Source organism: Rhinolophus sinicus, linkage group LG03 (assembly GCF_036562045.2).
Source record: "Rhinolophus sinicus isolate RSC01 linkage group LG03, ASM3656204v1, whole genome shotgun sequence".
NCBI classification, from domain to species: domain Eukaryota; kingdom Metazoa; phylum Chordata; class Mammalia; order Chiroptera; family Rhinolophidae; genus Rhinolophus; species Rhinolophus sinicus.
Window position 1 is genome coordinate 121,810,344 of NC_133753.1, and position 23,715 is coordinate 121,834,058.

The following is a 23,715-nucleotide window of genomic DNA, read 5'->3' on the forward strand; positions in this document are numbered from 1 at the left end:
GTATATTATATTATACTATATTATATTATATTATATTATATTATATTATATTATATTATATTATACTATATTATATTATATTATATTATATTATATTATATTATATTATATTATATTATATTATATTATATTATATTATACTATACTATACTATACTATACTATATTATATTATATTATATTATATTATATCATATCATATTATACCTGGTCTTATAGTAAAGTAAGACTGGGTCTTATGTTAATTTTTGCTCCAAAAGATTCATTAGAGCTGATTTTCCAGCTAGGTCTTATTTTCGGGGAAACAGTTTGCTTCAAATGCTGAACGACTGTAGAATGGTCGACGTTGAGTTCTTCGGCAACTTCTCATGTAGTTGTAAGAGGATCAGCTTTGAGATTGCTCTCAGTTGGTCATTGTCAACTTCCAGTTATGCTCCTCATCTTCAAGGCTCTTGTCTCCTTTGCAAAACTTCTTGAATCACCACTGCACTGTACATTCGTTAGCAGTTCCTGGGCCAAATGCGTTGTTGATGTTGAGAGTTGTCTCTGCTGCTTTACGACCTGTTTTGAACTTGAGTAAGAAAATCACTCTGATTTGCTTTTTGTCTAACATCATTTCCATAGTCTAAAATAAATATAAAATAAACAGCAAGTAATAAGTCATTAGCAAAAAAACATAAAGCGAGAAATGCGCATTAAAATGATGTATGACATTTATTTAAGAATGACATTTATTTAAGAATGTATTCTAGTATCTAACGGCAAATTTCAACAATGCAAAAACCTCTATTACTTTTGCAGCAACTTAATAATTGAGATTGAGTGTATTACAGTTTTCTTCCGTTTTGTCACTTCTTTGAAGGTTGAGGCAGATTTTCATACACTAAAATGTCTGATTGCTGTGTTTCTGAAGTAACCATTTCGGTTACTTTGTATAGATTTATCTTTTTCTGTTTAGTCCTTTAGTGGATTATTTTTTTCTTGCGAGAATTCCTAGTTTGAGTGCCCTCTTTTGAAAGCAAAGAAACAAAAATTTGATTTCTGTAATGACTGTTGGGTGTTTGGGGCGGGGGTGGGGGGACGGTTGAGAGTTCTATGATTTTTCTTATAGGAGAGAGGTTTTCTTTTGTTTGCCAGGTCTCTAAATTTTGCTCTTTTGAGTTTTCCTTTATTACCTGATCTTCCAAGGGCCCTTCTCCCTTCCATTTTAACTGTCTTCACCAGAGTTATGTCCTCTGCCACCTTGACTTGCACTCTCTGAAGTCCCTTCCCTATAGGCAGTGTTCAGTTTTACCAGAACTCTTTCAGTTCCGTGAGTCCTCGCTTTGCATGGTAGTGCCAGACCGTAACGATTGAACAAGCTGAAAGGATGCAAAGTGATCTTAATCATCAAGAAATCTTTACAATTTTTTGCCAAAACATTAAAAACTCTTTATTGTCAGATGCAAATGTATAGAGAATTTTTAAATGGTAAAACCAATATTTACTACACTATAATTTAAAGCATTAACAATATTGAGAATTAAAGTGTTTTCTTTGTAAAAAATTTATCAAGAGTAATTTGAATAGTGCTTTGCTTCTTCTCATTATATAACTTACAACATGGAGCGAGCAGCTTTTCTGTCTTGGTAAATGTGATTATTATACTCTTTCTAAGTTTGTTTCAGCTTCCAACATTTTACCCTTTGCATTTTCATTGTTGTGCAGTATCTCTCAGAGTTCCTTTTATGTGAAGTTTTTTGCCAGCATCACTTCTCTAGAATATCTTCATTCTTTTCATCACAACCACTTTCCTCACCTATGAAGATACTTGCCTTCACGGAGGTCTTCTGACTGCATGTGTAGTTCAAACAGCAGCATCGTCAGCATTCTCATGATCAGCTATTTCTTCTGTAACTCTATGTTTGATCTCAATTTCACTTCCAGTATTATTGCTTTTCATTTCTTTACTGCACTTTCATGTTTGGTGGCCACTTTCATAACCTCTTTTGGTTATATGCCTTTTTGTAAATTGTCATGTAGGTTTATCACTAAGAGAAAGAGACAACACAACCACCTACTATGCTGTCTCTGCATGAACTGAATAACATGCAGTGACAAATTAACAGACATTGAAGAGGGTGATGTGATTGGTCACTTGTCATGATGATCTATTGTTTATGTAGCGATTTGTGGACTGAGAAGCTAGCAGCAAGTTTGTGTTTTATGCAATTGCTTAAGGTTAATGTACTGTGGGTATGGAAATTTGAACCATATTGTGTTGTTTAAGAATGGCACCTGGAATATGCATGTTGGAACTGTGCAAAGCAAGGACTGCCTGTATTTCACATTTAGGGTGGACTTGCTCTTTCAGGCAGTGGTTTTAGATACGTCTTAGACCTGCCATTAGCTCCCCTCCTATCTCTTCCTCATGATTTTTCAGATTGCCCTTGCTCTCTGAAAAAGTATGTTAGGAGAGGGAGAGATGGCTTGCTGGGATTTGATGTTTCTTTTTCTATAGACAGGTAATTGGAAGCTTGAGCATGTCTTCCAGCTTTGCTAAGGTTTCATTTTTAGATAGTTGTATTGTTCTTACTCTGTTTTGATTTTGTAGATAGTGGGGAGATGCAAATTTAGGCAGGCGCTGTTATCCTCAGCTACCTAAAAGCCTCAAAATTGTTTCATGTTTATAATGTTTTATGAGTATAAAATCCTTACATTTTCCTTAAACACATGTATACTTGCAAGTGGGAGAGGAATAAGGGTTGGGGCTTTTCAGTAGGTAGAAATTGAATATGTAGATGCGCCATCTTTGAACAATCAATTCTCAGAATGTGCCTGGTGTGTGAGTTCAGTAATTTGGTGTCATGAATAAGGATAGATCAGGTACTTGAAAATGCCTACATCTACTTCTTTTTGGGAAAGAGTGTATATTTTGGAAGATATAAAAAAGAAATAAAATTAGTTCAAGAGATTAAAAAATTAGCATAATGACAACTTATTTATTATTATTTCCGTATTAAACCAAATAATGTTTTTCTTTTTCAGTCCTATGACAATGGGTTGGCACAGGGAGCTGGACTTGAATCTCATGGTAAGGCATCTTAAAATAAATGAACACGTAGTTTCTTTTGTTCTTTTAAATATCATCATGGTGTCTTCAACACGGAGGACCTCAGAAATTTGTCTCAGCCCTTGGTGCAATCTGATAATCTTCTTGCTTACTTCTCTCTTTTGACACTGTTGTGCCAATTTGAACCTCTTCTAGGTCAGTAATCATTCATAGATTATTTAGACCAGAACATTCATATAATATTTTCTAGTAATCTTTTCAAGCAGTAGCTACATGAAAATACCTTGGGATGATTTCTTAAGATATTTTTAGAAAACAGCAAGTTTTCTTCTTTGGCATAACACTGAAAGGCTAGATGCAGAATATTAAACATGAATCAATGAATTTGTAAAGAAATTAAAATTTTGTCTTTACCTTCCTTAGTAATTGTTCTAAGTCTTAGTCATGAAACATTTTGTTGCATAGCATATGTTCAGTACATACATTGATACAATCTCTCCTTTCATGTTTTTCCCCACTCTTGGCAGAACCAGAATAGAGAGAGAATAGTCAGCCTGTCAGCACATCAGTCGCCTTAACTCTTTCAGATTGATTATTTCCATGGAGAAGCTTCCATACTTCTTTTTTAAAAAGAAAGAGGCCAAATCAAGGAGACTTTCTGAGTGAACTTGTTTCCCCTTCATCACAGCAGTTTTTTTGCATTCACCCATTGTGTCCATCCTTCTGCCAGTGACAAAGTGGAAAGAACAGATCAGGATTCAGGTCTCATCTCTGACACTAGCTGTGCGACCTTGGCTCCTCATTTGATCTCTCTGAGCATTTCCTCGTCAACAGAGTAGAAATAACTGTGTATTTTTTTTTTTTTTAAGATTGTTAAGATTATAAGAGATATGGAATAAAGTGGTTTATAAACTATTAAGCATGTATAAAAAGATACTTTTAACATATATTCTTCAACCCCATATCCTTGTACTTCCGCTGGAACCTGTCCTATCAGGTATCTCCTTCCTCTGTCACATCTGGACTCCCCCCTTCAATGTAGGTATTTGTAGAGTATGTGTCACTAAGGAGCGTATAGGAGACTGTCTTGGATTTTCCTCTGAGGTCATACTGTAATTAGGACACCGTAATCCTTGTGTCTGCCTGAGTCTGTGTGAGATTGGAGGTGGAGCAAGCTGGCAATAGCAGTGATATCACTGGTCATCACTACTTGTAGTTGCACAAATTGGAAATCTGGCATCTATATTTATTTCTGAGAAGACAGGGTCTATTGCTCACAATTACAAAGTGTTAATGAGCACTCTGGCTGAGAAGACACGTTACCAATATAGTAGACCTGTGGGACAGACACTGTTGTTCGCCAAGAAATTGGGATTACGTTCTCTGGGATGTGGAACATAGAGGGCTGCTCAAACACAGTACCCTCCGAGGGATCCTGTCCAGAAAAAAAATCTTGCTGAGTCACACAAGTAGTGATTTTTGAGTCAGTATGACTTGAGTAGAATTGTACCCATCAAGATCATCAGTGATGTAGTGTGGTTCGTGCCAAAAAGGTTATTACATCCTTCTTTCATCTCTGTATTTGGCTTTGTAGGTTTGAGGCCTAAAGCCCTAGAGGAGAGATTTCTAATCAGAGTGCTGCCGTGTATTCATGTACTGCAAATGGGTTCTAGGTGTGCCAGGCTGTCACTCCCTGAGCCTCTGGGGCAGCCAAGCAGGACTTGGGTGTCTGGAGCCCCTGGTAAGGTATCCTGTGGCCGGGAGCACCCTCCTCAGGGCATCCCAGCACACCCTGCAGATACCAGATAGTCTTGTTCTTTGTGTGCTGTGAGGTTAGATAGGCTGAGAAGTACTACTCTAGAGGACTTGGATGTTGCCTTGCTTCCTTTTGTTTTATTTTATCACTATCTACACTGTCAAGTAAAACCTCGTGCTAAAAAGTAGCCCTACATTGGCCACCCTGTGAAGTCGTTATGTCGTCCTTTTTTCTTCTGTTGTTAATCTTTTCTAGAATAATTGTCCAAATATACTATTTGCCTTTCTACACAAATGGCTTGTTCTTTAATTTTCTATATAAGCCTTCAGCAACTTAGGAAAGTTTCTCTTTTAAAGTCTGAATGATCTGTATTTCAAATCCAATGTCTCTTTATTTCTTATCTTCTATTTATTGAAGCATTTGAAGCTGCTAACGTCTCCCCCTTCTTTCTTGAAACATCACATTCCTCTTATCCTGCTTCCTGACAAGTTTTTCTGGCTTCATCACCATTTTTGTTTCTTCCTCTGACCCCTTTACCTTAGCCCAACTTTCTTCTTTACTTTGGATAGTTCATCTTTCTAAACCTCAGGGCTCTTGTACTTGCTGTTCTTTGTGTAGAATCTTTCACCCCCCAACCCGAGCACACACCTGGCTTTGTTTCACATCCTTTAGATCATGGCTCAAATGATATTTTTGTATAAGCCTCCTAGTTAAAATTGCAAACCACCCACATACACGTGTAACCCCCTATTTAAAATAGAATCGCAAACCAACCACATAACACACACTCTTCCCTATCCCCCTTTCTGGCTTTATTTTTCTCCATATCACTTCTATTTTAGCTATTTATGTATTGTCTGTCTCTTCTCACATATAGTAAGCCTCATGAGAACAGAGATTGAGCCAGTTTCATTCACTGTTGTATCCCCCACACCTATAACACGTGTGGCACATAGTGAATGAACCAACAGCTGGTTCTTTATCAATCATCCCTGTGTTGATGGCACCCAAGCTGTGTTTCCACATATGTAGCGTTGCTTCTGAGCTGCATAGCTCCCTTTCCATCTGCCTGCCAGGTGTGTCTACCTTGGTATCAGTCGGCAGCTCAAGCTACACATGTTTAAAACCTTGCTCTCCTCTTTTCTTCCTCCCAAGCCTGTTCTTGTTGTTCAGGAATGTATAACTGCTGCTACCAGATTTACTGATTTTTCAGAGAAGTCAGAAATCCAGAATTTTGGGTGATTAATCTCTTGTTCTGTTTTTGTTTTTCTTTTTGTTTAATTTACCTGTCAGACCACTTGTCCCCTATAGGTTACCAGTTTATAATCTTTGATCTACAGACTAAAAGGAAAAGATCCATTTATTAAACAGCTGCTCTGTACCAGCTACTGTTTAGTCTCATTTAATCCTCATACCAGCCCTCTGAGAGGAGGTATCTTTGCATTAGTCAGATTTAATCAGAGAAGCAAAACCACTGTGAATATTAAAGAATAAGGCTTTATTATAGGAATAAGATTTTACACCATTGTAGAAGAAGATGGAGGAGGAGTAAGGGCCTAAAAGAGTGGGTGGTGGATGGGGGGGAAAGTCACTGACAAGTCCTTCTGAAGCACCAGCATAGGTGGGCAAGTGGGACCTTGCAGGGGAATCTGGAGAGCCAGGCCCATCCCGCTCCCAGCGTGTGGCTGTGGTGGGGGGAGTCTGTGAGTTGCCCCTGCATCCCTTATGGGCCTGGTGTCACTAGGGCAAAAAGTAAGAAGAACTTGGATTCCAGTAAGTGGGAGAATAAGGTGAAGCTGAAATCTCCCAGTACCTCTGCCCTTGTCTCTTACCTGTCCTAAAAGCAGCCAGGTCAGTGGCTGCTGCTTTACTTCCACATTACAAATACACAGATTTCTCTAACTTGAGGCCATGTAGAGATTTTTAGCTTAGCCAGGTTATTACAGTACAAAACTGCCACAATAATTATTGTCATTTTACTCAGAGAATTGAACTTACCTAGAAGGCTCACATATGATGTGTCATAACCTACTAGAAACCCTGAGCTTGCACAGCAGTACCGTTCTGCCCACGTTTAATTCCCTTAGTTTGGTTCTCAATGATCCAGTTCCAACCTAGCTTTGTAGACAAACATGTGAGTGATCCTTCCATTCACTTTAGACTTCCATTCACTTTAGACTGTAGAGAAAGTGTATTCTCCACGGTTTCTTACACACCTTTTGCCCTATGGACTTGGCTCATATTCTTTTTCCTTTGCCTGAAATGCTTCCCCTCCACCTGCTTTTCCTTGTTTCCCCTTTCTTAACTTTCAGAGTTTTACCCATCTTTCTAGGCCTGGTTCCAGTGTCACATTCTCTTTCATCATCTTTTGTCCTCTAGCCCTGAGTAATTTCTCCCTTTTCTTTATTCCCATATTACTTGGTTCATTCCATTTTCATGGTACTTATCTCGGTTTATCTTATCTTCTCTGCTAGATTGTAAGCTGATCATGTCTTATTCATGTCAACTCCATGTGCCCTTTTACATTGTAGTTGGTCAATAAGTATTGGATGCATTGGTTATCCTGTATCCCTCTGTGCATCCCAAAGCTGAGAAGGCTGAAGTTGCAGTGTATACTTCTACAGTTTGATAATAATCTTCATGTGCTTTTCTTCCTCATTTTGTAGCCTAAATGTTATTTAATATTATTGTTGTTGTTGTTTTCTTTTTAATTCATCTGCTCTTCTCTAACTACTAAATAGCCTGGAGCCCATTTGTCATGAAAACTAAGCAGGCACATTGTATCATTCCAGGTCATGGTCATGTGATGATTCTGTTTGTTGTAGTGATTCTCTTATGACAGTACAGTTATGTTTTGGAAGAACTGGATTTTCCTGCTTTGCTAGGATTAAAACTATTTTTTCTCTCAGAATGCATAACATAAAAGTTCAGATAAATTAATTTGACTCATGATTCTTGTAAAATAGCTGTCATCTTTAATCCAGAAGAGAAATAGCAAAATCTCTTGGTCTAAGCATTTTCTCTAAGCATTCAACTTCTTTGAATTTACCTCACTTTACATTTTTTATGTGATGTTAACTGTAAAATGGTGTACTTATATACTTCATTATTTAGCTTTCTACTTTATCTCTAGCTATGTTTGTTGGCCATCTTAAATACAATTCAGAGAACATAGATTCTTTCAGATAATTTGGTATATACAAATAAACACTAAGAAAATGCTTAAATTTGAGCTGTAGAACCTTATGGGAGCAATAAGTTATACCTGTAAAATGTAAGTCAATCATAGCATATAGAACTAGTCAAGAACACCTCCTTTAGCCTGCACTTGGAAGAAGTGGGGAGAGAGAACCTCTATGGTCTCTTCCCACAGTGCTGTTTGATGACTGAAATATTCTGTGTACATTAATTATTCATATCACTGTAGCATATCACTTTAGGTGGCAAACTTTTAGCAATTTCAGATGGAAATATCTCTCATTTGTATGTGCCTTAATATTTTTACTTTTACATACCTTTAATGGGAAAGGTTATTGTCATACCTTCTTCAACGACGGTATAATGAATACAATTTAACCTTTTCTCAGTGAATTCAGATCATTACTATGAGAAGCAAATTTTGTATTGTACTTTAATATAATGATGTAATATTCTTGAAGTTTTTTGAAGCTTGTAGGAATCGTTAACCTAATCCTATTTAGCCCCAGAGGATATTCTATTTGAGTTCTTGTTCCTGCTGTTTTACAGTATTTCTTAATTTACTGATTGTCAAGATGTTACCTATCTTTCTTGCTGTTTTTATGTCTGCCACTAACACTCTTCTAACATACTGCTCTTAATACAGGTTTTTGGAACTAGTTTTTTAGAATTTTGTGTAAAACAAGAAACTCGCAGGGGTGAATGTTGGTGAATGAATTTTAGATTAAAGCACAGACTTTGTAATAACTGCTTTTGACTACTCAGAGCCCAAACTTCAGAATTGATTATGTTTAGAATCTGGTGATTTGGGCAAAGAACATTTTTACTTTGAATTGTGCCTGTTTGCTTTAAAGAATCCTAACAAGTAATTTGGAGAGTTACAATGAAATGCCTCATTTTATTTACTTTTCGCCAGTTAATTTTAAAGGTAACATATTAGAGGTTTTATATTTAATGGAGTTATAATACCTGAAGTCATAACCAGATTATCATGAAAAAGAAATTGAAAGTACTGTGTTATTAAAGAGGAAATAGATTGATATTAAGAGGAAATAAGATTGATAGTTGCTTAATAGAAATTATTCTGAAAAGTTATTATAATTTTTTTACTCTTTTAATTCACTCATGATTAACATAGCTCTCCCAACTAATTGGGAAAAATTCTAAAAATTAAGTAGTTCTTAATGACAGTTTTTGATGTGATAGCTGCCTCCAACTTTATACAGTGAATGCTTCCTTTTCCTTTTCCAGAGAATACATCCAAGATTTGTAACACCAAAAGGAGAGTTACATATGAGGAATATTAGGAACTATCCATTTACATAGTTGAAATTAGTAAAAATCACTAAGTAATTGATTTCAATAAATTGGAAATATAAATATTTTCAAATTGTTTGGAGTTAACAATAAAGAGTGCCAATGGAAAGTGTTGTTTCTTTTCTTTATGGAAAAATACTAGTTTTCATTTCCTGAGAAAAGTAATTACCTTTGTGAGCCTATTGTTTTTCTATGGCTACTGTAACATTATATTGCAACCTTGGGAGTGTAAAACAGCACAAATTTATTATCTTACACTTTTGGAGGCCAGAAGTCTGAACTGCATCTTATAGGGCTCAGATCACGATGTCGACAGGACTGGTTCCTTCTGGAATCTCTGGGGGAGATTCTGCTTCTTTATCCCTTCCAGCTTCTGGTGGCTGCCAACATTCCTTGACATGTTGCCACATCACTCCACTCTACTTCTATAGTCATATTGCCTCCTCTTTCTGTAGTTTAATCTCCCGCTGCCCCCCTTTTATAAGGACACTTAAGGTTACACATAGGGGCCACACAGATGATCGGAGATCATCTCCTCATCTCAAGATCCTTAATTTAATCACATTTGCAGTCCCTTTTGCCATATAGGGTAACATGCACATATTCCAGGGATTAGGACCTGGGTGTCCTTGGGTGGCATTACTCAGTCTACCTTAGTGAGTGTAGATACTATGCATCTAATTCCAGCTAGTTTTCTTCTTCCCCACCCAAACTCTCTCCCCCTTCAAACTTTTCTTCCTTAAATTTCTTAAGCTGACTAGGTATCATATCTGCATACCAGCTTCTAGCTTATTTATGTTATATGTGAAAATTAGTCTGTTGCTTCAGGCATTGGAACCTCAATTCATAAACAGTGTACTGTTTGTAAGGGAATTAAAATCAGACTCAGGTGGGAGAGTCCTGGGCAGGGAATAGTAGTCCAACATTTTAGTAGTTTAGTAGTTTCAACTCTGCTATTAACCATGTAACTTTTGAACAGGTTCCTTATTCTCCCCAAGCCTTACTTATTTTCATTAGTAAAATGTTTCTTACAGCTTTAGTTTATGATTTTTTATTGGTTTGTTGCATCAAATTAATATTGAAGACTTCAGTGCTTGGTGGCTATTTAAAAATTATAATTGTCTTTTAAATTTAAATTACTTTTAATTCATTGTTGCAGAATTATTATACCATATTTTTTCCTCCAACCATTTTATATTATTTTCCTAGGCATGTGATTTGAAGTTTAAAGTATTGCTTGTTTTGATTAACAGGAGGATCAACTTTTTGTGGCATTGCATCACTGTGCCTCATGGGTAAACTAGAAGAAGTTTTTTCAGAAAAAGAATTGAACAGGATAAAGAGGTGGTGTATAATGAGGCAACAAAATGGTTATCATGGAAGACCAAATAAGCCTGTAGACACCTGTTACTCTTTTTGGGTGGGAGCAACTCTAAAGGTAAGCTAAATAAAAATGAGATACCTGTACTCTCTGTTAATATAAACTGTTTAAAGGGTTTGGTCTTTGTAATATTTATTCAATTTTGTTAGGTTTAGGCTACTAAGTTTTTCCTGTAGCTCTGGCAAAGCTAGTCCCTATATGGTTTTTCCATAGAATTCAGTTATCTGTTGTATTACTTGAAAATGTCCATTCTTATAAAACTCAAGTGTCCCAGAACCTAGATAAGAAAGTAGCTATGGGGTCATAAAAAACTTGCTACTGAAACTGACCAGTAGGCGATCTAGAGCAGCGCTCTGTCTGACCGTACCAGTATTTTTATGGAAAATATTAATCTTAAAAGATAAACTATGGGTCATTCCTTTAAAAATCATTTAAGATTTTCTATTTATAATTTATTTGTGTAAACCTTCTGAAATATATGGATATATTCATACATTTTTCACAATCTACTACCTTTTTTTTTTTAAAGATTTTATTGGGGAAGGAGAACAGGACTTTATTGGGGAACAGTGTGTATTTCCAGGCCTTTTTTTTTTTTCCCAAGTCAAGTTGTTGTCCTTTCAATCTTAGTTGTGGAGGGTGCCGTTCAGCTTCAAGTTGTTGTCCTTTCAGTCTTAGTTGTGGAGGGCGCAGCTCTCTCCAGGTCCAGTTGCCATTTCTAGTTGCAGGGGCACAGCCCACCATCCCTTGCGGGAGTCAAACCAGCAACCTTGTGGTTGAGAGGACGCGCTCCAACCAACTGAGCCATCTGGGAGCTCAGCGGCAGCTCAGCTCAAGGTGCCGTGTTCAATCTTAGTTGCAGGGGGCCGAGCCCACCATCCCTTGCGGGACTCGAGGAGCTGAACCGGCAGCCTTTTGGTTGAGAGCCCACTGGCCCATGTGGGAATCGAACCGGCAGCCTTCGGAGTTAGGAGCACGGAGCTCTAACCGCCTGAGCCACCGGGTCGGCCCCCTACTACCTTTTGATATACCTAATTCCATAAGGTTATTAGCCACTAAATATTACCAGTTTTCTTTTCCTTAAAATTGCCTTTTAACCTTTAAAAAGTATCACCTACTTCTGATATTCTGGAATCTAACAGAAGTCTATGTTCATCTTCTATATAATATCCTAATTTTTTTCTCTTAAACAAAATTCATGCATTGGTTGAAATAAAATCAGAAAACAGAATGATTTAAAATGAAGGCAAGAACCTTCCCCCCTTGTACCATTTTCAATTTTTTAATTATGGAAAATTTCAAACATTCAAAGTAAAGGGACTAGTATACGAGGTTGTACAACTAAGTTCACGAACTCATCCTAGAAAAGGTGCTACATACCTCATTGCTGAATATCACTACAGTCACCTTCGAAGTACTCCCCTTGGGAAGCTATGCCCCAACACCAGCGCTTAGTCCACCCTTCAAAGCAATTTTGGAACTCTTTTTCTGGAATGGCCATCAGAGCTGTCGTATTACCCTTGATGTCCTGAATGTCATCAAAATGTCTTCCTTTCAATATTAGCTTTATCTTCAGGTAAAGAAATAAGTCATTGGGGGCTAGATTAGGTGAGTAGGGAAGGTGTTCCAATACAGTTATTTGTTTACTGGCTAAAAACTCTCACACAGACAGTGCTCTGTGAGTTGGTGCATTGTCGCGATACAGGAGCCATGAATTGTTGGCGAAAATTTCAGGTCGTGTAACTTTTTCATGCAACCTTTTCAGCACTTCCAAATAGTAAACTTGGTTAACTGTTTGTCCAGTTGGTACGAATTTGTAATGAATAATCCCTCTGATATCAAAAAATGTTAGCAACATCATTGCAAGAAGTTCACGAACTTGTTTTACCTTGTGTAATGAAACCGTATACCCTCATCAACCAGTCTCAACAATTTTCATCCCAAAGCCAGCCTTCCTTCATCCATAGTCCTATCCACTTCGCTCCCTGTCACTATTATTTTAAGGCAAATCCCAGATACACTTTTATGTTATCTGGGAATTCTTTAGTATAATTGCTAAACAAAAATACCATTTTTAAAAACAGAAGTGTGTCATTAACACATGTAAAAAAATCAACCATAATTCCTTATTATGAAATAGCCAGTCAGTGGTGATGTATATTTCCTATTGTATTACTTCAAAAGCACAATCTCTGGTTGTCTCTCCTTTTGACCAAAGGGTTCCTGATTTAACCCATTATAAAGTCATCAGCTTTTTATCCCCTTTTTTTTATGGTGGTAAAATATATGTAATGTAATATTTATCAGTTTAACTGTTTGTAAGTGTACATTTCAGTGGCATTAATTATATTCACAATGTTATGTAACTGTTACCACTATCTATACCCAAAAGTTTTTCATCACTCTCAACATAAACTCTGTCTGTACTCATTAAACAATAACTCCCCATTCTTTCTTCCTTCCAGCCCCTGATAACCTCTGCTCTACTTTGTGTCTCTATGAATTTGCCTATTCTTGATGTGTCATATAAGTGGAATTATATAATATGCGTCCTTTTGTATCTGGCTTATTTCACTTAGCATAATGTTCTCAAAGTCCACCAATGTTGTAGCATGTACCAAATTTCATTCTTTTTTTATGGCTGAGTAATATTCTGTGTATGTATATACCATGTTTTGTTTATCCATTTATCTGTTGATGGGCACTTGGATCGTTTTCACCTTTTGGCTGTTGTGAATAAGGTGACTATGTAGTCAATAATATTACAGTAACTCTGTATGATATCAGATGGGTACTAGACATCAGGGTGTCCACTTCATAAGGTATATAAGTGTCTAATCACTATGTTGTATATCTGAAACTAATATAATATTGTATGTCAATTGTAATTGAAAAATATTTTTTAAAAAAAGCTGGCTATGAACATTGATGTACAAGTATCTGTTCAAGTCCTTGCTTTCTTTTCTTCTGGATATTTACCTAAGAATGGAATTGCTGGATCATATGGTTGTTCAATGTTTAACTTTTTGAGGTACCACCAAACCTTTCCACAGCACCTGTATCATTTTACATTCCCACTAACAATGTATAAGGGCTCCAGTTTCTCTATGTCCTCACCAACACTTATTTTTCACACATACACACACACACACACACACACACTCTCACACACACACACAATAATCATCCTAATGGGTGTGAAGTCGTGTCTCATTGTGATTTTGATTTGCATTTCCCTAATGATTAGTGATATCAAGCATCTTTTGATGAGCTTTAGACCATCTGTATATCTTCCCTGGAGAAATGTCTGTTCAAGGTTGTTTCTTTTCTTGCTGGGTTGTACAGGTTCTTCATGTATTCTAGATATTGATCCCTTATCAAGATACATGATTTGCAGATATTTTCTCCCATTTCATGGTTGCCTTGTCAGTCTAGTGATAATATCCTTTGATGCACAAAAGTTTTTAATTTTGATCAAGTCTAATGTATCTATTTTTTCTTTTGTTAACCTGTACTTTTGATTGTCATATCCATAAAATCATTGCCAAGTCCAGTGTCATGAAGATGTACCTCAGTGTTTTCTTCCGATGGTTTTACAGTTTTTCTCAAGTCTAGGTCTTTGATCCAGTTTGAATAAATTTTTGTATATGGTATTAATATAAAGTAAGGGTCTAGCTTCATTCTTTTCCATGTGGATGTTCAGTTTTCTCGGTACCATTTATTGAAAAGACTAGGTTTTTTTACCCATTAAATGGTCTTGACACCCTTATTGAAAATCAACTGGCCTTATACATGAGACTTTATTTCTGGGCTCTCTATTTTATTTCATTGGTCTGTGTATCTTGTCCCTATGCCAGTACCATACTGTTTTAATTACTGTAGTAAGTTTCAAAATTGGGAAGTTTACATCTTTCAACTGTATTTTTTTCCAAGATTGTTATTGTTATTACTATTCAGGGCCCCTTGCAATTTCATATGAATTTGAGGGTTGGCTTTCCCATTTCTTATGAAAAAGGCTGCTGAAATTTTGATAGAGATTGTTTCCAATCTGTAGATCACTTTGCATAGTATCTTAACAATGTTAAGTCTTCTTATCCATGAGCATGGGATGTCTTTCCATTTATTTAGATCTTTAATTTCTTTCAGCAGTGTTCTGTAATTTTCAGCGTACAAATCTTTCACTTCCTTGGTTAGATTTCGTCCTGAGTTTTTAATTTGTTTAAATACCATTGTAAATGGAATTGCTTTCTTAATTTCCTTTTGAATTGTTTGTTGGCTGTTGTCTAAAAACCTCATCACTTCCCTCCTCTCCCCCCCCACAGTTTAGGACTTTTAATTTGTCCCAAAGTTGCTGAAGCAAAATCATGATAAAACATTCTGCTTTCCTTTACACCCCCCCAACGCAAAAAAAAAATAATAATAATTATAGGAAAAAAATGTTTTTTTTTGTACATGGGAAGAAACAATATAAATTCAAAACTTAACAGATAAGGGTTAGCTCTATCACTCTGATCACTTTTTAACAGAAAGGTCTTAGCAGTCATTGAGGATCATTGCTTAGATCTGTTATGTTATTGGGAGTTGCAGAATGGTGATATTCTATCATTCCTTCTAAATTTCTTAGCTCAGATTTTTTATAAAGAAGAATTACTTTACCCTAAGGTATATTTGGTATAGAGAAGGGCAGATAAATACTTAATTCTTTCTCTTAATAATGTTCATTCAGTACAGTGATTTGGTTCCCTAGCATCCCCTAAAGTTTCCCAATAAGAAAATTGCATTTTAGGTTGTTGTTTTTTTTCTTTGAGTATCACATATTTCATGTTTCAATCCATTACCTTGTTCTTTTCAATGATCAGATTGTCCTATCTTCAGCCAGTAGGAGTCCCTTCAAGATGACTCTTGAGTCTTTCTGATATGACCTTGGTAGTCTTTGACAACTTTCTAAAGGCAACCACTTTTAAACATTTTTTAAAACTTTAATTCTGTGAATAACTTTGAATAATAATATGCTGATTTCTGGACTTACACCTTTAGACATTATCTTTGATTCCCAACTGAAAAATGGAAATTTAGCCACCTTTTTTCCAGGAAATTGTTACTGTGTGTGTGTGTGTGTGTTTTAGTTCTAAACCTTTATTCCTTCTACCTTCTAATTCGGTCAGTTTACCTTTACAATGTGAAGTTTGGTAACATTCATATTTTGTATGGTAACAATAGTAAAATATGCTTCGCCTCTTGGTTGATCTAAAATTTAAAAACCAACAATCACTTATAAGCATGTAAATATTGTTTATTGCTGAAACAAGTACAGTGTTAAGATTAATTTCTTTTTATGTAATGACCCATGTGCCACTTGATGGAAAATGTTTCCAGTCTCAGGACTCTAAAGAGTCTCTTTCCTTATGTTCTATTAATTAAATAAAAATGAGTGAATAAGTTTGTTTCTTGTTTGTACCATAACTTTTTTATTGGTTTTGTTTTTCTTTTTGAGGAATAATTCCTCACAAATTAATAGCCTTTCCATTAATCACTGCTATCTTCCATGGCTCATTAACATCCTTCCATCTGCTTTGTGTCTTACAGAAATTTCTTGAACTATTGCCTACTGCTCAGTCTGCTTCTCTTCACAGTTTGATTTACTCTTTATTTTTTTTCTATTTAATGGGATCTTAGATGACAAATACATGTCTTAAATCTTTAAGCTGCACGAATTTTATGCTAAAATCATATTTGTGTCACCTTTTATCTTTTCTAATTAAAGAGCTATGTTCTTTTTACTATTCTCAAACAAGACCGTCTCTAGCACCTGGTTAACAATTTTTTTTGCTCTTTTTGAAATAGTTTTAGTTCTAGTTACTATTAGTTTGTAACTAATAGCTCAGAAACTTATTGTAAGAGTTAAAATATGGGTAGATAAAATTGTACTTTTCTAAATGACTGAATAAGTTCAACAGATTGGGGAAGTTGTGTCTTGAACCTAGCTAAGTGTGATGCACAGAGGTTAGTTGGGTGTGGTTTCAAAGAAGGAAACAGTGGGTCAAAAAAATTAGAGTAGATTTGATAATAAAAAAGATAATGTGGTTGACTAATTTTAAGTGCTCAAGTCCCCGGAGGCTTGCTCTGAGAGTTTTAGCTAGAGACAAGCACATTTAAATGATGATAGATGTCTGAAAATTGAGCCCATGGTCGATATGAAAGTTTTATGTCAGTAAATTTATATTTGTTTTGTCATTTCAGCTTCTGAAAATTTTTCAATACACTAACTTTGAGAAAAATAGAAATTACATCTTATCAACACAAGATCGCCTTATAGGGGGATTTGCCAAGTGGCCAGATAGTCATCCAGGTAATTTATTTTTTGTGTGAATGCAGAACAACTTTTATTTTGTTTATTTCTTGACTAGACCTACAGGTATCTTTATCAGAAAGGGCATATGATAGAAAATGTAGCCATAGTTGTAAACTTACATTAAATAATATGTTTTTTAAAAAGTAAATTGTTTAAGATAAATTTAGGATATTGTGGGTAGAAAGGAAGGGTTTGATTATCAAGGTGTATTGGTATAGTTTGTATTTTTTCCCAGATGTTTCCCTTAGCAGTGTTTTATTTCATTTGAGGCAATAAGGCAGATGGTCTGAATAAGCCCTGTCCAAATTAAAGAATCATTTGGTCCATGCAAAGTCTTTAGGATTATTCACTATTACTTGAGCTACATAGGATAAATTACTCTTAATCCAAAAGGGAACCTGTTCTTCCTCTTTTCAGGAGTCATTAGATCAGAAATCTCAAATCCTGAGTACAGTTATCCCTCACTGTCCAGATTTTTGTTCTCTGAGTTTCTGCAGATTCAGGTTACTCTCACTATTTACTATCAAAAACTCAGGAACCAAGCAGATTCAGACAATATGACATTTCATGCTTTCCAAACTCAGGAGTGGTATACGGTAGATGTGAAGAACAAAGGAGTCTTGTATTTCACAAGTACTTTTAAATGAATTCTTTAGAAATAATGGGAGATCTGTATTAATAAGTACTTTCTTCAAAATGTATAGGTAGTTCTGCTATTTCCCCAGCTTAGATCTGCCTGCTCAGTAACTACATGGATGCCATCTACAGGCCCCTCAAATTTAGTCTACCAACTAGACTCATTAACTCCATGTTCCACCCAGCCCCAAAAATGTTAGTGGCACTTGGCCAAGTTCAGGCATAGGATTCTGCAGAAGTCTTATTAGTCTCCCTGCGTCTAGTCTAATGCCCCTCCTATTGACACTTTGTATGTGTGTATGTACATGTCCTTAAAAGAGAGGAGAGGGGCCAAAGCTTTTTTTGGACTCTCAAAGGGGAATCTCTAATGCAAGAAAAAGGTTGAGAACCTCTAAACTCTTCATTAAATGTGTTAAAATCATTCAAAGATTTTTCTCAGCACTTGTAGTCAGTTCTTTGGCATACCACACAAGGCCCCCCACAATTTGGCTCCTCTCTCCCCTCTAGCATCGTTCTCTATGCTACCTTCCCCTCCCCTTATGCTTTCATCTCCAACAAAATCTATTTATAGCTTCCAAAAAAATAAATTTTGGAGTTTGTTAAACATGATTCAGAGCACTGACATTTTTGATAAGCAAGTTGACAAAGTTTTACGTATAAATATATGAAACTGGATTCAAGGAATGATTGTTTTTGTACCATTGCGGTAGAATCATGGTTTTTATTATTAGTCTAGAACCTCTTCAAATCGTCTCCTATCGTATTCTGCTACTGTCAGAATATGAACTTGAATCAAAACATAAACAAGGGGCTCATGAAATCATATTTTTGTATATAAAATGAGCAGGGATATTTTCTCACATCTGTATTTGTATTTTCATGCAAAATATGCTTCTTTAGAAAAAATGTACAATGCTTTTAATTTCTAAAGCAAAATAATTTTAAAAATTTGGTATCTATAACACATAGCCATAAATGTTAGAAAAGTGCCTCAAGATAACAGTTATTTTGGTCTTGATGCCATTGTTTTCACTCTGTGTATAATACTATTTTAACAAATAATAGGAATAGGGAAATGACAATTCCTTGGACACTTGAAATACATTTGAGTATTTACAGTAGCTTTTTAAAAAGAAAGTTCTTGATAACTTTTTTCTAGTGAGTTTAGTTGCTAACTTTAACATTTGTGTAAATACTTGGATGTAATCCTTTTTACAGATATGTTACAATGACTTCAGAGCCTATACACCACAGAGCATAGAAGGTTTTTGTATAAGTTGAATTTATGTGGAAAGACCTGTTTAGATCCTTTAAAAATCATTTAAACAAATCTTTAAAATTAGCTTGTTTTGGGTTCTAATAAGTCTACTAACAGATTTGACACAGATTGTATATATTAGGTTGGTACAAAAACAATTGTGGTTTTTGCAATTTTTTTTAACCTTTTAAACCACAGTTACTTTTGCACCAACCTAATACCTTTATAGAAGAAACTTATGAAAAGTTTTTATGAAGAAAATATATACATATATTCAACATCTAAAGTGTTTGAATACATTACCACCTACAGATAAGGAGTTTTTTTTTATTTTTAAAACCTATTTGAGGTTTGAAGCAGTTAACTTCTGGTTCACTGGCTTTTAAAAAATCCATTTTAAAAAAGTAAGTTTTATTTTTACATTAACTGGAAAATGTAAGATCTTATGTTATTCTTGACATATTTTATTTCTCTTGCTGTTGCATTTTTTCTAGTGAAGTTTCCTCGTGTCTAGGCAGTAAAATTTAATGTTGCTTTGTGCCTTTTATAATTTTAGAATAATTGCAAGGAAAATATAATAGTACAGGGAAAATCAAATTTATTTTTTGTGGTCTGAAAATTAGACGAAAATGAGGCAGAATTCTGAAATGTAAGCAGTCTCTGAAAAGACAAAGAAGGGGATTAACATGAGACTCCATTAGTGAAATAACTTTTTCACAAATAACATTAAGCATGACTGTTTGTCATTCCTGTTTTGAAAAGTAAATGATAATCATGTAAGTAGAACTTTTTCTTTAATTCTTTTGACGGAGCTTGACGTACGTGGTAAGATGTTTTGCACTTTGCTAGCTCTTGAGGTCATAAATGATGGCTAATTCAAAAATAGAAAAAAATTTTTACTGCTACAAAATCTGTTTTTTGTAGTGTTTCCATAACTGCAGAGTTCTGAGTGCTTCAGAAATCCATATAAGGCTCTCGGGCAAGCAACAGCCCTGTCATTGCAGTGGCCACTTTAATGGAAGAGGTTTGCTGCCCCCGAAAGATGGGAAACTAGTGAAGCCAGTGTAGAAGATTGTTATGGGAGGAACGCTCACATTATTACAACCAAATGGAACTGTGAGTTTGTTTTTATTGTCAGGTCAGATATTTTTAGAGTGACTAACATTACCCTGAATTGGAAACTTAAATATGGTAGAGCATTCCAGAATGGATTGTTTTGCTTAAGCTCCTTTCATTTAACACAATAATAGGATAGTATGTGATTTAGGAACTGTCAGAGCTAAAACTTAGGGGAAGGGGTACTGCAAGTTAGATTCAGAGGTTTCTTTATTTTCATTTTTAAGAAAACAATTTCCTTTTATTATAATAGGTTTAAAGCTCCTTGTTTCCATATTCTATAGTAAGCAAAGTGGGAAAACCCCACTAACGTGAGAATTCTTTTATATTACTGCTACTCTTCCTTTTTGTCCTTTAATTGCAGAGGATGTTGGGAATGTCACCTTTTCAGCTAGCAACTGTTTCCTTTGTTTATATTATTTTGTTGAATAAAATATCAGCTGATTTTGATCATCTGGTTTGTTAAAAATTGGTGTTTGAGACTTTGAGAAAGCAAATATTTCAAAAACTATTTTGAATTTTCCTAAATTTATTTTTAATATAGTGATAGGCTGATATGTAGCTAAAATATTTCATAGCATGTACAAATAAGATTGCCTATTCTGATAAAAAATGCCTCATTTTCAGACGCTTTACATGCATACTTTGGAATCTGTGGCCTGTCACTAATGGAGGAAAATGGAATTTGTAAAGTTCATCCTGCCCTGAATGTAAGCACACGGACTTCTGAACGCCTTCGAGATCTTCATCAGAGCTGGAAAACCAAGGACTCTAAACAATGTTCAGAGAATGTACACATCTTCACATGACTTACTTTAAATTGGGAGGGTGGGGAATGGATTTGTATGTAGCATAACTGTAGCTCAAGGTTAAAAGCCATGTATAACCAAGTGTGCTCTTTTTTTAAGAGGTAGAGTCTTACAATCAAATCATGTGCTGATGTCACTTTGGGATATGGTCTTGAGCCAGTAACCTTTGTACTGAGTTTCAAGAAACTCTTTGAAGTTTGAACCACAGTGGACTCTGTTGTGGTTCTTAAATGTTTATACTGTATTTCTAAGAAGTTCTTTGAGGCTAATTAACTGTATGTATGTAGGTTATCTTTTTTTTTTTTAAATATCTCTTAAATACACATTGTATCATATTATAAAATGGACACAAATCTTCAAAACAAGTTTACAGTTCACATAGCTCTGATAATCTTTGGGTGAATACTAGGTGATCATTTAAAAGCTTCACTGCTGATGGTGTAAAGTTGCTTTAATGAATTAAGTATCTGGGATTATTCTTTGACAACAAATGATCCCATAATTTTTAAAAAGAAGAATGACTTATTTTGTCTTATTCTTAAGTAAAGTGTGTGCCAATTATACTATGTGGTCTCTATAAATGAAATTAACTTCATAGCAAGAATGACGAGGCTTCACTAATACAATAATTTTCTAAAGGGAGATTGTCTTAAGAAGACTATTATGTAACTGAGGGAAAAGTAATTTAACTGTATGTGATTGTGAATGGGAAGGTCTTGTGCTGTGCAGCTTATTTATTTAGATGTTGCTGCGGTGAATAACAGTCTTGTTTGATTTTAATCTCAGATCATTAGTTGCTTTTTTCTCTTTATAGGAAGAAAACAGTCTTATATAGAGGAAAGACATTTAGTGGTTTTGTTTATTTTTCTGAGTGACGTGATATTATAAATTGTAATTTTATAACCGAGTTATTTTTTAGCTATTTGGATTTTTTTTAGTTTGTTTGCTCCATGTTTTAGCTGCTCTAATTTCAAACTGGTAATTTTCTAATTTTTTTCAAATTAAATCAGTAAAAATTTAATTAAAAACCAGGACCGCTCAAGTAAATTTAATGGTGTAGCTGCATACATGGTTGTTTATATTTTTATATTTTCAGCTAAATGGGAGGGAAATGTACTATTTAGGGTTAAAAACTGGGGTTTTGCTTTTGTTCTTTTTCTTTTGTTTTCTTCATTCTGTGAATTTGCTAATTGTAAAGGAGATAGTGTAAAAACACATCTTACTAGTAATCAGTTTATCAGTAAATCACATCAGTCACAATTGCTCAATGACGTTCAAAGATATGAAACTACTACTGAAATGCAGAAGGAAAGTGCTTCACTAACGGAGCTGGGTGTAAGTTAAAGTCTTGGTAATAATAAATGTTGAAGTATTAGTTCTCCAAGTATCAGTATAAAAATTAAATCACTAGTATCACTGTTTAGGTATTACAATATTTAAATTTTTATTTTAATTTCTTAAATTGGAGGAAAAAATACCTTTAAATCCTTTAAATAATGGTCCTTCTCAAGGGAAAGCTAGTTTATACTGGGAGGAATGATTCATGTATTATTGGCATGATTAGTTTTAAACCTCAGTTTGGCAAAGTCAGCTTTTTTTTTTTTTGTTTAAATTAGAAATAAAATCAGTATTCTGATGGTGGGAAAAAATAAGCTTAACAACAGATGTTATCCTTCCATGAGTTTTTCCAGTTGCATCTGTTTAAATCCAGGCAAAGCAAGACATTCATATTTCAAACTAAGTCATCTCTGGGACATCAGGAGTTAAAATACCACCTATGTGTTGGCTTTAGAACTATATGTAAAGCTCATATTAGTTTTTCTAAATCACCTTTAGTCGGAAGGTAAGAAAGTTAGTAACAATAACTGTTCATAAATGAAAGAGAATTCCAAGGTAAAATTATTTCCTAAAACTATTAAGAAATATTTTCTAACTTTCTGTGTAATTTACTAGCATAGGACTATAAGTTACAGTATGATTCTAAGTGATAGACTTGTGAGAGGCCTTCTTACGACACTTGATGAACCAGTGATTGTCACATTCCACAGCGGCATATTGACCAAAAACATACCAGGACGGTTTTAATTGTGGAGAAATTTCTCAACTTTTTCTAAACAGTTATTTACAAGAAAATTATTTATTAGTAAGTTATAAGTACTATTTCACATATATATGTGTATATATATATATACTTTGTTTTTTAGCAGTGGTGATATAATGAGAAGGCAAATATGAAGTCCAAAATTTCAACTGTTCCATATGCTCTAACCCCACTCCCAGTGTGTATTTCTTAGAAGATAGTAGGAGAAGCTTTGTTTTGAGCATTGGCATGAAACCAGACATACAACACAGTTCAACCTGTTTATCTACAGTGTGTTTAGATTTGACCTATAATATATATATATATATATATATGTTTTTATTAGATCTTTACATATTTATAAACATTTAATGTAAATTCAAATATTAATAGAAGTTTTGCTGACAGTGGTGCATAGTTTGAAAACTGTTGGACCGAATAATATTTGAGAGTCAGTTTAGTAAGGAGGTCCTCGGGAGTCAGATGACAGATTTAAATCCCAGATCTGCCAGCTCAGCAGTGTGACCTTGGACCCTAACTTCCCTATTTATAAAATGAGGTGGGAGGAGGGTGAGAAATCTAACTCATGAAGTTGTTTGGGGATTAAATGAGATAATATATGTAAAGCACTTAGCATTGTACCTGAAACACAGTAAATTCCTACTTATAATTTCATAACTACCATAAAAGGACTGTTATTAAAACCTCCTTTCTATTAATGTAATAGAGATCTCACAGAGGTAAACTCAGGGGAAATGATG

General features: G+C 34.9%; 1 protein-coding gene across 4 annotated transcripts in view; it reads left to right on the forward strand.

Annotated features, from left to right (window-relative positions):
- PGGT1B (protein geranylgeranyltransferase type I subunit beta) overlaps positions 1-21,921 on the forward strand; it is a 46,126-nt gene extending 24,205 nt beyond the window's left edge. For 3 of the 4 annotated variants that reach the window (XM_019727820.2, XM_019727819.2, XM_074328592.1), the window contains exons 6-9: positions 3,027-3,072; positions 10,576-10,760; positions 16,944-17,052; positions 20,693-21,921. In XM_019727820.2, the coding sequence (XP_019583379.1) occupies positions 3,027-3,072; positions 10,576-10,760; positions 16,944-17,052; positions 20,693-20,874 (522 nt within the window). In that variant the 3' untranslated portion in view covers positions 20,875-21,921. Of the gene's footprint in view, positions 1-3,026; positions 3,073-10,575; positions 10,761-16,943; positions 17,053-19,873; positions 20,066-20,692 lie in introns of all 4 variants that reach the window. The other variant, XR_002137041.2, reaches the window with a different exon arrangement.
- Positions 21,922-23,715: the final 1,794 nt, after the last annotated feature.